The 17,432-nt window shown below is 39.6% G+C and overlaps 1 protein-coding gene across 2 annotated transcripts; it reads right to left on the bottom strand.

The window, feature by feature from the left end:
- Nucleotides 1-1,109: 1,109 nt before the first annotated feature.
- Nucleotides 1,110-10,679, bottom strand: rxrbb (retinoid x receptor, beta b). 2 transcript variants are annotated; one of them, XM_012862645.3, is made up of 11 exons: nt 10,539-10,679; nt 8,530-8,683; nt 8,232-8,411; nt 7,916-7,969; nt 5,826-5,986; nt 5,587-5,716; nt 5,069-5,195; nt 3,926-3,967; nt 3,744-3,835; nt 2,821-2,926; nt 1,110-2,730 (listed from the first exon to the last, which is right to left on the bottom strand). In XM_012862645.3, exons 1-11 carry the CDS (start codon nt 10,677-10,679, stop codon nt 2,583-2,585), a joined length of 1,335 nt encoding a protein of 444 aa, XP_012718099.2. In that variant the 3' UTR covers nt 1,110-2,582. The 2 variants fall into 2 exon arrangements, with proteins under 2 accessions (XP_012718099.2, XP_012718100.2); XM_012862646.3 differs by lacking the exon at nt 7,916-7,969 and having other exon boundaries at nt 2,583-2,730.
- Between the last annotated feature and the right edge of the window lie 6,753 nt (nt 10,680-17,432).

The raw sequence follows: 17,432 nt of genomic DNA, 5'->3' as shown, positions 1-17,432 counted from the left end.
GCTCCACGCTGACAAGATTTATGGAGACGCCGTCTTTACTTCCTAGCGGGTCTGTGCACCTGCTTACACTGCCATAACAAATATCTGCTTAAATGACCATAGTATCACTGTGCTTGACTAGCAAACACCCTGGCCTCACATAAACTACTTTGTTGATCTATGAAGTAATGTCGAAAGGAAGACATCAGACCCCATAATGCAGATGGGCTGAAGGCTGTTAGATCAACCTGGTCTTCCTGATCACCTCCATGCCACGCTGCAGAGCTGCAACTAAGCATACTGTTCAGTGATTTCACCTAGTTTTCACAGGGCGGAGATTTCTGTAATACTTTTTAAATGGAGGGCTGTAGCATTGACATTTTCTGAGAAGCTGAAATTTGGAGTTTTTCCATTCCCTGTATGTTATAAGTATCAAAATAAAGGCTGGGTAGGAAAGCACCTGCATAACACATACTTCCCTTCTTAAAATGGATAACTGAATTCATTGTTTAATATAATTTAATGTGAAGCACCCAGACTGGACAAGTTATGAGGGAACCAATTTCGAGCTATAAAGGAGGAATTAGATGTTACAATTTTATTGTGTTCTTTGCTTTTGCTCCATGTGGGGAGAAGTGTATTATAGGCTAAAAACAGTGTTATTCTAAATATAATTTAAGGAAAGTCAGCCATGCCTGGCTTCAGGAAAGTGTAGGTTATTTTTGCTACAATTGGGGGGGGGGGGGGGGGGGGGGTCACTTTGGTTCTCAGAGCTGTAGGGCTTAGATGCACTTTGCTATGTCTTTTTACTTCACTGTGACAATAACGCACAAAGTGATCCAATTAACCAGCAACTTTGAGTTGAAAGCCTTTGATTTCCTTGCACTCGATGTTTCCTACTTTTAGCCCATTTCGTACTGCAGCCTGTGCCATATCGTCTCAACAAACCAATGCTATTAAAACCAAGGCTTCTGTTGTACCCATGCCCACAGCAAGAACTATGTAACAACTACAATAAAAAGGCTCATTGAAACTTTTGGGACTATTTTTTCTTTTTAATCATCCTTCAGATGTACTGGATTTAAACAGAAAGAGAAAAAAAAAAAAAACTTTCACAGGTGACACTTATGAAGAAGATGCAAGAAAAACGTAATCTTTATTCTTTTAGTCCACAAAACCCATGCTTCAAGTTACTTAAAGATCGAGACCGCAGAGGTGGTTGACAGGATCGCCGGTATTGCTCACAAAGTAGTTTCCTGGTTAGTGTTTTCCACACAGACCTCATTTGGTCTCGTTTACGCCGTCTCTACACCAAGATCTCTCTGGGTTTAAATGCAATTATGGTTTGCTTTTTTAATCAAACCGCATGAAGGAAGAAGTATGCTACCTATAAAAAGATGGAGAAAAGATGGGAAATAAAACAAAGCGTCACAAAAAAAAAAAAAAAAAAAAAAAAAAATAGAAATAAGCACAAAAACAAAGCTGACAAAAGTCTCAGCAAATCCAGTGCAACCCAAAACACATTCTGCTTTATTTATTCCATTTAAAAACAAGGGCGCATAATAACATAGTATGAATTTAGCTATTATTCTAAAATTTTATGTGCATTTTCCCTGACCCTTTTGTTTAGCACAGTACCTTATAATTGTATAGATAAATTACGACGTGGAGTTTTCCCTTTCCACTGGACACACTTTCCTTTGCAAAACATCGAATAACTGACAGGCTTATGCAGGCATCGTCTCATATTGCTACATTTTAAAAACAAAGATCAACAAAAGGGTTTCCTAGTTTTGCATATATTCTTAGGTTCATGGTTTGGTGTGCAACTCCACCGGTAATGTCAAATTGTCTCTGAAATAGCACCACGACAAAAAAAAAAAAAAAAAAAAAAAAAAAAAAAAAAAAGAACGACCCCCCCGAACGCCTGGAAGGTTGGGCCGCCTTGTTTAAAGTTTGCATTAGAAGAAGCACGAATCCTAAATGTTCAGTTCCTTCCCGCCATCAAATACAATAAGGGAACGGATCTTGTCTAAAAAGGGAAAATATGTAAACACTTAGCAATGTGTATACGAGACGCAGACTTAATCTTGGGATCATTTCAACCTGGTGTCGATTTCGGGGCTTATGTTCTGTCAAGTCAATTCGGTGCTTCTGGATACCATAACGCACCATTAGATCGGATTTAAATTAAAACTCTCAAAAAAAAAAAAAAATACATAATTCAGGATGCATCCTTCTTGAATTAAAAAGAAAGGCATTAGACATGAGTTTAGGTGTTTAGAAAGTCTTATAAAAATGAGTACCCAAATTATAGCCACTCAGAGAAATATGTAAATATTTTTCTTAAAAATATTCATGTGTTTACCATAGTTTTTTTTTTTTTTTAACGCATGAAGTTATGACAACACATAGCACCAGCTTGAAGATCATGCCAAGCCTTGGGTTTGGTCTAAAGAGCAAATCTGTGCTGCACTAAGGTGTAACGCAGACAGCAGTGAGACAAACTGACAAATCTTAAAAAGAACTTAAAGTGCCACTCCAGTCCCACGCCCGCCTCCTCAGACTCCAGCCGTCAAAAATCCACAGTACGCCTCTCCTATCTAAGACAACTGATGAGGGGCTTCAAGCATTTCCATGAGGAAAGTGTCGATAGGCGTGTCCCCGATCAGTTTGAAGAAAAAAAGATGCTCCAAGCACTTCAAGCCGATGGATCGCAGCGCCGGAAGTCGAAGGAGGAGCTTAGCAAACCTACGGGGGGTGGGGGAGACTTTGTATTTGTTTTTGCTCAAAGATGCAAATAATTGCACTAAACGACACTTTATAGCCGAGGACTTTTACCTTCCCTGCTGCTCTGGATACTTCTGCTTGCAGTAAGCTTCCAGTGATGCATAGACCTTTTCTCTAAGGAGCTCCACCTCACCTGTGCTGGAGAGCCCTTTAGCATCTAGCGGGGAAACAAAAATATAATACAGGGGATTAAAAGTCTATTGGGCCATAATTACCACATAACGCATTTCAACTGATTTGAAGAAATAAAAACCTAAAGATGCACCAAGAAATCAACCTGAGCCACGTTCGCCAGGCAAAAATACACGGCAAAACGCTAAAAGAAACCGTTTTTGATGTGGACACTGTTGCTAAGGAAAGAAAACTCTACTTTAGCTGTTCTCAGTATCAAAAACTAAGAGTAAGCTTTTTAAAATGAAACTGTATTTTCTGTGATTGTCAAAACATGTTCACAGTAAAATCCGGCTGCAAGACAGCGAGAGAGAGCAAGACTATCAGCTGGTAAACAAAGGTGCTCTGCTTTACTCTTTTAAGCCTTTTCTTTGTAATTAAACATACTGAACTTTAAATGCTGGGAGCGCTTTTGTGATCTTTGAGTTAAGTCTTAGATCTAAATGATCAAAGACAAATATAGAAATAGATATTTTAGTACTGCTGCCTTTGCCAACTGTTAATATAAAATAATTGTGTCTTTGTTTTAAACAAAGACACAAACTTTCAGATTCCTCTATAATAACTTGCAGGAATCTGAAGGTTACATGCCAAATGACCTTACCTCTATGTTTAATATCAAATCATGAAGGTTAACAGCAGGTGGGGCTACAAAATATATTTTGAGTAATTTTCTATTCAAATTCTTACATCAGTTAAAAATCGACATCAGCGGAGCAAACTTTTCTAAGAATCGGCCACAAAACTTGGATCGGTGCATCTCTGAGTAAATTATTGTGATAATCCTGTAGTTCTCAAAATACCTGGGTTAAACAGGACGATAGCCCGGAGACAGCCCAGTTCTGTTTTGTCCATTTGCATATCTCTCATTTTGTTAACAAGCTCAGTAAGAACCCTGCAGTTTGAAAAATAAAAAAGTGGAAAATAATTACAAGCATGTACACTAAAGTTATGAATTCAAAATTAATTACAACTGGAAAAGTACCTGTCAAATATGGCACCAACTTCTGCACTCTGCACGCTCTCCCTGCAGACAAAACACATCAAACATGAAACAACTTAACCCTTTCTGGACAAAAAAAATAAATAAATAAATCAACACCTGGACTTAAATAAGCAAACATATCAGAGGTTTCTGATGTAAAAGTACTCAGAACTATTAATGAGATTCAATGAGGAAAAATAATTATGCGCAGACTAGTTGCACAGTTTCAAAAAACAATGTGGAAGTCTGCTTGAGGAAAATGATTCAAATATTGGGCTTTAACAACCAAAACCAGACTAGGAAGCAAAATATCCCAATTTAAAGAACAATGAAGAAAATTTGATTTGATGTTGATCCACCATTTGAGACACCATTTTATTTGTATCAGATTGATACAAATAAAATGAACTACAACTGAGTTTGAACCAAAGACTCCACCATGTCAGCGATATGTTCCACGAACCTTGCAGTTTGAGCTCTATTATACTTGCTGAAAATTCACGGGATTATTCTGCATTAAATAATGTTGTTTTGTGTCTGTTTTTAATTCCAGATTGCTCTTAGTGACACTTTTGTTTTACTAGGGAAAGTTTTAAAAAGAAGACTGACTGGAAACTAAACCTAACCTGGTTAAAGAACCACAAGCCCAACTTTTAGACGTCTACCAGGTCCACAGACCTAAATCAAACGGCTCAGCGTGTGATGCGGTGGCTAAAGAGTCCTGCTAATGACCCAATTATCCGATTCGGGTCCGTTGACGCAGCGGCACATCTCAAAAGGTTTCCACCCACAGTTTGAGCTCGACACCCACAACCTAAAAAGCAGTAAAACTAACCCAATTATTGACTGTGTATTTTATCTGAATGCTGGGTCAGTGACTCAAAAAGCAAAACTTATCAAATATTTGGATTAAAGCTCAAGGCTGGAATAAGATTATTTGTACTTAAAATATAATGCACTTGAAATAAGATGATGGAGATAAGTTTTTCTTATTTTATCTTATTTTAGTCATTCCATCGGCAGATCATCTTATTTAGCTGTTCAAATCAAGGGCAAATACACCAATTTCAAGACGATTTTATTTTTTATTTCAGTTCCGTTTTTGCAGCGGAAGCTTTTTGGAGACGGCTCTTGGAAACGTACCGGTCAAAAATAGCACCAACTCCGGCCATGTGTGCGCTGTCACGCTGCAGCTCGGACGCCAGGAGAGCTCCATCCTTCAGAGGAATGGAGCGGTGGGAGAACGAGGCGATCAGGAGCTCGTTCCACCCTAGCAAGTTAAACACAAGCAGCAGCGCCGATAAATATCCTCCCATTTATTTATGATGAAACCTGTTCATAAAGCAAGCGATGCCTGTTGGCTAACCGTCATTCTCTCCCCCGTCTCTCACTGCTGCTTTCTAGTTGGTTCCTTTAAATCTTTAGTCTACAATGTGATGAACGCCTTCCATTACAGCAGGAAACACATTTTATACAAGCCAAGCGGAAAACTGGTATAACTATATTTACAAAAGTGTTCGGATCACATATTTACACTATACATTTTCCTTTATTAAGTAATATCCCCTATGGTATGAATTAAAGTTTTACCACCTGAACTTGGCAATCAGAGGTACTTTATTTCATTTCAAGCTGATAGGATTTTTTTTTTTCCCCCCCACCTGCACGCAGAAGGATGACCTGATCATCAATGGGCAGCTCGGAGAAGTGAGGGATTCTTTTTGCCCACTCTACCAAGGCAAACAACTGTTTGTCTGCAGTCTGGCAGATGTTGGAAACAGCATCGTGGGGCTAAAAAAAACAAAAAAAAAAACAAAAAAAACAAAGATGACTTTACTTGTCAAACAAATAAAGCAGATTTAAACAACACAGTTTAGACTGCCGTGTCCCAATAACTCACGGAGTTTCCTGCAGACCCTCCATCGGAGTGAAGGTCCACTCTCATGTCCACGGCCATCTCCGCCTCCAAGATCTTCTCTACGGGCATCTCGTCGTTCACGCCAGAAGTGAACTCCAGCTCCCCTTCGCGCTCTCGGTTCCTCTGACGCTCCTCCTGAACGGCTGCAGCAGAGGCAACACAAACAAGCACAGGCAGAATGTACACAGGGAGACTTGAGGGACATCTGTATCGACCGGCTTTTAAGCCAGCATTAAAGCTCATCTTGCTTCATTCATTTCTTACTTTAACGGAACAGTTTCTCTAAATCTGAGCAAGTTCAATTTCAGACTCTTTAAAGACTTTCATTTGCATTCAACATTGACATTATTTAGTCCCTGTGTTTAAAAATGTATATAATCTTGTTAAAGGTGCACTCTGTCATGACAATAGGGCCGGCTGTGAAAAAGGGTAACAAGAACATTTTGACTTCAACTCCCTAAATGGTCAATAAGACAGCTTAAAGAGGGAAAGTCAATTTCTTCTGACACATTTTCTTCAAAGAAAAAAAAAAAAAAAAAAAAAAAAAAGTTAAATGTACCACTTTTAAAAAAGAATGGACAATTTAATCCATTTTAAAGGCTTAAAACAGAGATAACTGTAAAACCAGCAGAAACTCAGTAATAATGGGTATACTCAGAATTAATTAATCTTCCGTTGAATTAGAAAACTATCATGCCAGTTAAAGAACCTGCAGCGCATTTTCTGCTTCTTGACTTCTAGGTCAGACCTCAAACAAAATCAATCAGTATCTGCCAGGAACAGCCTTAAAACAGTTGCTTAGGCCTCTTTAAACCTGAATTAAAGTACAGGACAAAAAAATAATTATTACTCATAGCCACCAAAGGACTGCTGCCGCAATATGAAACGTTAATTAGTTTGAGAATCACTCGGCATCTTTTCTAAAGTCGAATGACAGGTGAACCCTTTGGAGTTTCCTGCACTTCAGTACCAAAGCTGACCACTAGGAGGAGCCCACGTATCAACCAGCTCAAAGCTTCAAGCCACTTGTCAATAATTAATAGATGGAAGTTAAATAAATGTTGTGTATATAAAATAAATCTCATTATGTTGTAAATTATACTGGTGATCTGCTACATGGTGACCTGCCTCCTGCCAGCAGGGACAGGCTGAAGCCTCAGACGACCCAGAACAGAATAAGTCGGATTTTGAGGAGGTGGATAGATGGATGGATTTAGCACCAAGGTGGCATCCAAGTGCCAAAACGTCCTCAACATTACTTTATGTCTTGTGTTCTGCCCTCCACCCAGACAATCACCAGCAATAACCCCAGGAGCGAGAAATTAAACAGAACGCCACCAACGCTCACCTCTGATACACCCAAAATTGTTGTTAGTCATGAAAGAAAATTACTTCCGTTTATGCTGAGTCATGCGGTGCACCAGTCATAAAAAAAGACACAATTGGGTCAACAGAAATATGTACACCTATAATGAAGACGACCTTCTGGGAGTGGACTAGTAATAATCCAGCACAACAGGAAATGAAGCGAGAGATTTAAGACGGTAGTTTCCCCAATAAGGGCTCTTGTCTACTCGTCAAGTTAATTGCAGGGGGTGACTATTATATTTGGCTGTTCAGAAGAACGCTAAACATGATAAGATTCCGACTTCTCTTTCCTCACGCCCCGCAGGACATCATCTCCTGATATGAGAAGTGCCGGCGTAATCAAAAGTGACACCAGAGGGTAATTAACTGGTCATAAAACAGGGCAAACAGTCTCCTGTGAGCCTCCATATGCAACCTAATTTCAATCAGCCTGGATGCAAGGCTTCAAAGACGTGATTTAGGTTTCGTCTAGCTGACCTGGACAGTCTTCACCAAAATGCGAGCAACCACATTCGTCCCCTTCTTCACCCAGCAGAGATCCGATTTTCATCCATTTACACAAAAAGAGCCCATCGTCTAAGCAGCCAAGTGCACCAGTCCTATAGCACAAAGTCACACATGAGCCTAACCTGCTTAGCATTTCTACGGTTACAAATGTTGAAAGAGATGTAAGATACAGTGTCTCTGAAATTTATACGACATACTCATCCATCCCTCATCTTTTCCATCCTTGTTTTTCCACTTTATAGGATTTACCGCTATTGACAGACGGGGAAAGGGTAGAATTGGAGAAAGTGGAGGAAAGAGACAAAGAGGCGTTAGTGGTTTACCCCAGGCCCAATGAATCCATCTCTGTCCAAGCCAACATCCGCCCTCGCCAAAAAAAAAAAAAAAAAGCATAATGCCAATCCAAAACTACTTCAACTACTTTAATAACTGTAACAACAGCCACAATTTACCACGATGCGAACACCATTACTGGGTGCTCCACTCTTACGTGCCACGTCCCCCTTTGCGTACCTTCTCTCTTCATCCCCATGGCCAGGCACTTCTGGTAGCGGCAGTACTGGCAGCGGTTGCGCTGGCGTTTGTCCACCAGGCACTCCTTGTTGTCCCTGCAGGTGTAGCTCAGGTCTTTGCGCACGGTCCGTTTGAAGAAACCTTTGCAGCCCTCGCAGCTGTACACGCCGTAATGTTTGCCTGAGGATTACACGGTCAGAAGAACCCTGAGACGGGGCAACAGCTTCACGAACATCTCGGATCGTTTCAGTCAACAATAAAACGTTCAGCCGATGCCGCCTGTTAACAGTGTGCTCACCAGAAGAGCGGTCGCCGCAGATCACGCACAGCCGTTTCTGAGACATCATTATTCCCGGACTGTGAGCTTGCATGGGCCTCAGGCCGAATGGAGGCTTAATATCTTCTGAGCTGCTGACTGAATGCATCCCTGATATTGGCTCTGAAGACGAAATCTGGAAAAACAATTTTTTTTTTTTTCGGTTAAAGACAAAATCTCATCACTGCATCAACTACGAGCTACAATTACATTTTAGTGGCTGCAAGTAAAAAGTTGAAGTAAAAGACAATTCTAGCATTATGTAGTTTCTGGACCGTGTAAAGAAACACTGGTACTTTTGATTTGTTCTTACCCACTTTGACAACCGATTCCCTAAAGTATTTTTTCCATAATATTTAAAAGTTTAGGAAATGTGTTTATGTGACCCATAAATATAACCCAGACTTGAGGCTGCTTGTAGCTACTATGATGTGATAGGGGTCATGATTTCTTGCATTTTGTAAGAGTTGACCAGTCCAGAAAGGATCACAATGAATGAAAACAGGGCAGAATTTTCATTTAAAAAAACATTTTATGAGATTTTATTTTTCCAGAATTCACCAAAATACCTAATACCTCATGTACTAGGGCTGGACGATATACAAAGAAAGCTTAGATAAAACATTTTTTTAAAAAAATGCATATTGATCGATAATTATTGAAAATATTTAAACCCATATTTAATGTGCAGCTCTGCCTGGACATTTTATGATATTGCTAAATAATTTAATTTTAATAAAGAACACAAACACAGAATTCCAATTAAATCTTTATTTAACCAACTTTAACCATAACAGAATTTTTTTAAAGAAAACTAACTTTAGAGACCCGAGTTATGTTATTAAATACTGACAGAGAATAAACTAAAGTGATTAATTAATAGTTCTGAGTACTTTTACATCAGAAACCTCTGAATAAAACTAAAATGACCAAAATAAATATACCAAATAAATAAATAAAATAGTCTATTTAGGTGGGAATAGTACACTAGTTACTTCTCAGGTTTCATAATCAGTTTCATAATCAGGTTTCATAATGGCTGATGCAGAGCTGAGGTCCGAGGTTGTGGCGTGGGAAGACGCAGACTGCAGCTCATTTTCCACTGATTCCTGGCACTAGTTGCACAATTTAGGGAGCGCTGTTAGAGAAAAACTTGCGTCCCGGAACTTTATATCGCGGATCAAGAGTGGCGAGTAATTGTTTGAAGCCAGGTTTTTCAACTGCAGACAACAGCAGCATGTCCATCACTATGAAGCACGTTACTGCATGCGTGATGTCCTTATGCCGCTTGGACGCTTTTTCATTTTATCACAAAGAAGGGAGCCCAGTTTAGCTGCTATACCTGCTTTGTTTTGGAAGAACTTCCAGAAGATTCCTAAGAAGACGCAGAGCGGCGGCGGGGCTGACACAGCTCGCGCTGCTGCGGGTGTCAGCGGCTTACGTGATGAAACAAGTTGGTTGCGTTACCAGACTTTGTTTTTACCGGTTCCTTGCAAGTTTTACAAATCACTGTGGTTTATTTCTGTCAGACTGGCGAACTAGTAAAACCCGGTTTTGGGACCACTACTTGCTGCGAAATATTCACGTGCTCTGTGTTGTGGTTTGAGAGGGCGGCGCTTTGTGACGCCGTGCCTGGGTGCGCGACTACGATTGGTTGAGAGGAAGTAGTGACTGTAGCATGAACTAATATGATAGGCTGAAAGGAAGGGAAACTGCTTGTATATCGAACTTCTATCGACCCTATTTTTTCCTATCGCGCCACACGTCTATCGATCGATATATATTGTTATTGAATTATCGTCCAGCCCTATGATGTACAATAGTACACGAGTAGGAAATTTGGTATACAGGTACAAAATCAAACTGGGAGAGATTAAATAAGGAAAAGGTAAAACCATGGGTATTTACTAAAAATGTGAAATTTATCTTGCAGTAACTCGGAGGCCCAAACAGATGAGTGCAAATATTGTAGCAGCTGCCTGACAACATACCTGACTGTTGCTGATGGATCCGAATCCCAGAGAGGGAGAAACCACTGGAGAGTTGAGAGAAGGACTGATCACTGAAAAAGGAGAACCTATGAAGTTGGTGGGGCTGCTGGAGGCTGAGCTGTTAGGTTGATGTGCGGACATGGCAGTTACTGCCGTAAGCTACCCGCTCAAGAGAATGATGTCCCGTCTTCAGGATGTCAATCTGAGGGTGACACAAGAGGATGCCATTAGCAGTTCAAAGACAACATTTATGGTTGGTGTTGGTTTCTTGATGCTACAAAACAGACATTGAGAGCAGGTCAAAGCCTTTTTCCTCCACCATACAAAACTAAAAACCTAGAAAGTGAGCGTTCTGGATCAATAACTTCAGGACAGTGTGAAACAGACTGCTCTTCTCTCAGCAAGCGGTACTTTGATACCTTGACATGAAACAAACGGGTGTGTAGCAGGTGTGTTTGCTCCAATCGTTTGATTGCCGTTTACAGCATTGGTTGCGCCTTCCACTTTAAAAAACAGACTTCCATCTCCTATTGTATGTTGCACTTTTAAGAATTTTTGAAAAGAACAAAAAAATTGTCAGAATTTCATCTGTTGTCAATTTTCTTTCCTCTTACCAACATAGTTGGAGACATAACCTTATTTGATTTAACAGTACGATTTGTTTTAAAATGAAACTACTAATGTGTTCAACTCTGAAAACTGATTAGATATGCTTACCAGGCCCACTCAAGGCCTGGATACCCTCAAAAGTTAGGAAGGATTTGATCTTAATCTCTACATGTTATTGAAATGTTTTCTTTGGGGGGGCGGGGGGCAAAAAACTGTTTTTATTTTTTCTACGTTTCTAAGCTGAACATTCTTCTGTCGCTGATTGTAAAGCCATATATTCCACAGAAACAAACGTGACTTTGAGGATACATAAAATAAACATCCAGAAACTTGTTTTTTGTAAATATTAAAACCGATTTTTATTTTGCCAATACGTCGTCAGGGGTCTTCAAGTAACTTGGAGGACATAAATGACCCCCAAACTCCAGCTTTTACAATGCCATAGCTGTCTTAAATTTTAAATGTATATTCACACGATCCTAGTGGCATTTAATAGTTACTTTATCATCCTTCCCGATTCCTTTTTTATTTTAAAATACAGCACTTTCGTTTCAAACAAACACTATTTTAGTTAATCAATTAGAGATGTCGTGTCTTCGCAAGTCCCAAAGCTACAGCTGAAATCAAAACGTGTTCAATTTCAAGGACAAATTTGTTGCTCGCTTGTTTGATCACGTATTTGACATTGAACCTACAAACACGTTTCCAACCCCTTTGTTTAAAAAAAAAAAAAAAAAAAACACATATTAGATCGCTTTTTCTGACACTACCATTTCACATTAGAAAACGCTGTTAAAAAAAACAAACGCACAAACATTAACGTTGCCGGATTAAATACGTCACAAACCCTAAAAATAATGCACATAAAAATAACCTCGCATTCGCGTTTTCCAAACACCCAATCATTTAATTATAAACCAATAAATATATAATTTCGGCCGCTTTTATTAGCAGCTGTTTTGAGTGCAAAAGCGTTGCTGCTAGCAAAGCTCGCAATCAGACAGCTTTAGCTAGCGTTAGCTTGGCTTGCCCACGTACGAGAGTTCGCGTTTTAGTATTTTCAAAACCATGTGCATCAAAGTTAAAATATACCGGTTTGAATCTGAAGGAGACTTTACAATGTCCAGAAACCGCGAAGCCAAACCCACTCAACTCTAGCATTTTCTAAATGACAGACAAAGCTAGCAAGTTAGCAAGCTAACTTAGCTAACGCGACTAGCAGTGTTAGCCCGATGCACATAGAGCTCCAGGAAAACGTTGCTGGCAAATCTAGCTAATGGTCGTACCGCGTTTGGAGTTACATACCATACACGCTTTCGAAGCATTGTTGAAAATTCACCTCTCGTTATCTCTTCCTATCTAAATAAGTGCTAGGCAACACGGCGACAATCAGATTCGGTTAACTTTACTTTGACGCTGTTGTTGTTTACAGGCCATGTTGGCTCTGAGCCATCATCCACCAGAGTCAAAATGTCTCATGGGACCACCCATAAAAGCGCTGTCATATGACACCCGCCGTGTTTAATTACTTAATCAAGGCTTCTGCATTTCTCATTTACTCAGTAACGCACGAATATATATATATTTTAAATTACCTTTACATGTTTTGTTGCGGTATTAAGTAAGTTAAATTGTCTCCCAGTAACACCTAACATCAAATGACGCGAATGGTATAAGGAAGTATTTGACTGTTGTGGATATGGTGTGTTGGATTGTTAAAAAAAAAACAACAGCAGAATTGAAATAGAAACATTGTGTTGCTTTTGAATTGTCTCACTGCTCAGCCATGTAGTCAGCCTGAGCAACTTTTTACAGCCAGCCACCACACCTTCAAAATAGCTAGAATGTTTTTTTTTTGTTTGTTTCATCCTTGAGAAAAGGAATATACAGTACAACTTGTTCTTAAACCACTTATTTTGTTCAAAGAACTTTTCCACAACCAGAGTGCCTAATTTGGTGGTCCAAATGTTACTTTAACATTTTAACCCAATGTGTACATTTAGAACTCTATTTTGTGAATGGAAACTTTCAGGCGTTTGAATCGCTTAAAAAAATTGCTTTTATCCCATTTTGTTCCAAGTCTGAACTTGAGAGTTTGAAACTTTGTTCTCTCTGTCTGTAGACACATGCTTGTCGTCTGTTTACATGTTCATTCCTCCCTGAAGATTAATACATTCAATTCCAGACGTAGGTGTCACTTCATCTCAACCAACCACATGCCATTTTTTGTATAAGAGAGCGGGGAACTTGACAAACTGCTTCAAGCAATTATGGAGAAAGCACATCCTTACAGGCCAGGTGACATTCTTACTATCGACTCAAAGCGGCTGTAACCTTTTGTAAGGAGCGGTGAATGGTTATGTTTGGATAATGCATGGATTACTCTTTCTTTTTTCCAAGTTTAACTTCATCATGACTGAAATATGCTTCATAACTAGAAGAACTTTGCTTTTGTTTTTAATTTTTACCGCAGGTTAGTACTAAACATGCTGCTTTCAATGTGTTTTCCTTGTTGAAAAATGTATAGGTATTTACGATAAGAATATTGAAATAGCAATCATATTGACGCAGAGTTCTTTTTTATATATATATATTTGTTGTCACTTTTTAAAACTTCACAGTGATTTTCACATCCTCACTGGAATCTTCAGACTTTCAGCTGGTTACTTCTAAAATGAAGTACGAAGATGCAAAGAGGTACTGCAGAGAGATGGACAGGGATTTAGCTGCAGTTCACACCTCCGCAGAAATTAACATCAACTTAGTTTTAACAACTGCCGACAGCATTTGGATAGGATTGGAGCTTGGAGAACTGTGGATTTGGCACTGGACTGGGCACGATCAAGAACCAAGCTTTTTAAACTGGAGGACGGGAAACCCAGGGAATAATACACAAGAAGCATGTGCAGCAATGGACCAAAATGGAACCTGGTCTGAACATGACTGTGAAACTAAAAAGAGCTTTGTTTGCCAAGGTAGGTGATGTGGTGGTTCATCTCAATGAATTAGAATGTCAGTAAACTTAATTCCATAATTCGATTTAAAAACTAAAACTCAAATAGCTATAAGACCCATTATGCATTGGGTGATGTATTCCAAGTGTTTAATTGTTGATTTTTATAGCTTACAAAAATGAAAAAACGAAATTCAATTTCTCAGAAAATGTAAACATAACCTAAGAGCGATAAAACCTCTGTAAAAAATATGTCAATGCAGTGTACAGCATATTCACTCTGTACTTTTCAGCGCTCCTTTTGTATTAATTACTGTCATTGTGGTGTGACATGGAGGCAATCAGTCTGCGGATCTGCTTTTCTAACAGTGAGTCATCTGCATTACTGGGTCGAGGGGGGGGGGGGGCAGGGGAGACAGGGCAGAATCATATCAAGATCTTCATAGACAGTGCAAAATTCAAACTGGACATCAAGCCTCTGATAATGATAATAATATTTATTGTCATTGCAACATACATCTGAGTGAATTATGTCCTCTGCATTTAAACCAACCTTAGGGAGCAGTGGGCTGCCGCTGTGTGGCACCTTGTGAGCATTCTTGGGTTAAGGGTTTTGATCAGGCACACAGTGTGACAGCATGTGGGAATTGAACAAGGGACCTTGCAGCTTCTTCAGGATGCAAGCAAACTGTTCTCTAACCACTAGGCCACAACTCCCACTTGAATTATGTGTCTCTCCACCCATCTTCCAGACACTAGCACCTTAAAGTTTCGAATAAAAAGCAAAATAGCAGTTATCTAAAAACTTTGGACCACTAAGATTTTTTGGTCCTAGTAACTCCCTTCTTACATAATATATGGTTTCTAAACATAAGGGATACCACATAGTATTTGTCCTGGATAAATCTCTGTGAGGTGGCTCTTGAAACTAACCTGACGCCGCCAGATAGATTTGCTTCACATATCCATCTGGAAACCTTCCGTTGAAGTAATTTTGGGAAGGGGCGAAAATACTGGTTAGCTGATTGGCCTATGTTGGTGATAGACAAGCCAAATAAACCAATCAGATCAACGAAGCATATGACGTACTCGTTACGAGCGACGACGAAAACACAACCACAAGCCAAGCTACTCTTGCTGCTGCAGGTAAAGGCTCGTTAGCTCAGCAAAGAAATACTCTGTAATGCCGATAAAACTGGCTCGATAGCCACGCTAACGCTAGTTTCATCGGCTGAAGCCACCATGTTCTTTAGACTGAACTGTCGATCTTCTCGTTGCGTCACACCTCAACCCGCCTCAAAGCCAACGCTGATTGGACGTTCGTTTGGTGAACGGCTCCAAATTTTCTTTAACGGAGAGTAGCCAGACTGATCTGCGAGGTGTAACATTGAAAGCTCGCGAGATCAGGATGGTCTCACGAGGCTATCTTGAAACACCATGTCCAGCTTCAGTCTGCACCTTGTCAAGCTCCCCCAAACTCTTGGATGGACGTTGCTTGCGCGCCTATTTTTTTTACCATACTTTTTCCTTCCTCCCAGCTTTTCGTTATTATGCTCTCTGTTAACACTCGCTTTCTTTAGCAATGACCTTTTGACATTTAACCAAGTGGAAGGTATCAATGGCAGTCTGCTGGACAGCTGTCATGTAAGCACTCCTCCCTGGTTGATTGTGTAGCCATAACATTCGCTTAATGTATTAAACATCCTTTTTTTGTTGGCCTTACCATAAATTAAAATTTTCTGGAAAACTACAAAAAGGGTTTTCTTCAGTTCTATTTCATAATCATCTAAATGAACAGAAATAAATGGCTGAAATATTTAATTTAATGTATAAATGGCAGGTTACTAAGTGAAATATTAAAATAAAGTACCCTTACAATGATGTTCCAAGTTATTGTGATGCAGCTGGACATAAGAAATGAGTACTTAACATTTCTGAAAAACAATATACAGCACTTCTTTACTTTTTCAGGCATTGGAGACGCCATGAGTCACATCTTGGTTGAGGGTAAACAATCGTGGAAGGATGCTCGCAGTTATTGCTGGAACATATCATCTGATCTTGTGATCATAGACTCAGAGAAAGAAAATGGAGCAATCCGGAACATGTCCTCGTCGGAAAGTTTGTGGATTGGCCTCTTCAAAGATCCCTGGAAGTGGTCGAATGGTAGTAAGTCGTCGTTCCGGTTTTGGGATACTGGTGAACCCAAAATTACAAACAATCGAGACTGTGTTGCCGCTAACTTAAAGAAAGAGGGAAGGTGGTCCACTGAGAACTGCAGTAAGAAACTCAATTTCATTTGTCACGCTGGTAAGTTCTTTCTTAGTTACTGATTGTTTTCTATGTAAGCAAAGTATTGATTTAAAATCAGCTGAAGTTCAACTGAACTGTTTTTTTAAATTTGCTCAAAAGATAACAAAGCTAGATCATCCATCTATCTATTCATAACTTTACAGCAACAAATCCAACAACCATCAGTTCAAAAACTACACATCAGAGCATTACAGCAGACCGTCGATCAACTAATCTGAAAACTTCCGCACCCAATTCGTCTCAAGAAGGATCAGCATCTTTAAATTACACTTTGGGTTCATCTGCACAACAGGTTACCAATATTAGCACGGAAGTATCATCAACTACTCCTGGACTGGCTGCATCTTATAACACAGAAGTTTCTTCAGATCTAACAAGTAATGTTCTCAAGACCGCAGAAGTACCGACACTGACACCAAAACCACTACAAACAAATTATACCACCCCAGCACCAACAACTATCACAGCACAGAATACATCAAACACCACTGAGATTGTATCAAATCCAGTCAGCTCTGAGCTTGACACTATAATAACGAAAATGCCAGAAAGGACAAAAACAACACTGCCCGAAATTGTCACCAATGCAGAACCAACTGTTATCACTGGACAGACTACAAACAACACTACAGAAGTTGTTTCACATCCCGTAACCACTGAGCTTGACACTACAAGAACAGAAATGCAAACAGTGACCCCATTACAACTGCCCAATAATGTTACCACCCCAATACCATCAAGTGTCAATGGATTGGGTATGTCTAACACTACTGAGGTTGTTTCACATCCCACAACCATTAATCTTAACAGTAAAAATACAGAGATGCCAACAGTGGCATCAACACCAGTGCCCCAAAATGTTACCACCCCAGCACCTACATCTGTCACTGGACTAACTACACCTTACACATCTGAGGTTGTTTTACACCCCATCAGTACTGAGTTAATTAATACAAGCACAGAAATAGAAAAAATGGCATCAACAAAACAACCCCAGAATGTTACCACCCCAGCACCAT

The sequence above is a fragment of the Fundulus heteroclitus genome, chromosome 3 (assembly GCF_011125445.2).
Source record: "Fundulus heteroclitus isolate FHET01 chromosome 3, MU-UCD_Fhet_4.1, whole genome shotgun sequence".
Lineage (NCBI taxonomy): Eukaryota > Metazoa > Chordata > Actinopteri > Cyprinodontiformes > Fundulidae > Fundulus > Fundulus heteroclitus.
This window is presented reverse-complemented; position numbering and strand designations above follow the sequence as displayed.

What these genes read in the sequence shown, in the direction of transcription:
- rxrbb (XM_012862645.3), bottom strand. Translation starts at nt 10,679, where the DNA reads ATGTCCGCACATCAACCTAACAGCTCAGCCTCCAGCAGCCCCACCAAC. An exon ending in CTGCGGCGACCGCTCTTCTG is followed by an intron (nt 8,412 to 8,529) that starts GTGAGCACACTG and finishes TGTAATCCTCAG; the next exon opens with GCAAACATTACGGCGTGTAC. An exon ending in GTTGGTGCTATTTTTGACCG is followed by an intron (nt 3,968 to 5,068) that starts GTACGTTTCCAA and finishes TTTTGTCTGCAG; the next exon opens with GGAGAGCGTGCAGAGTGCAG.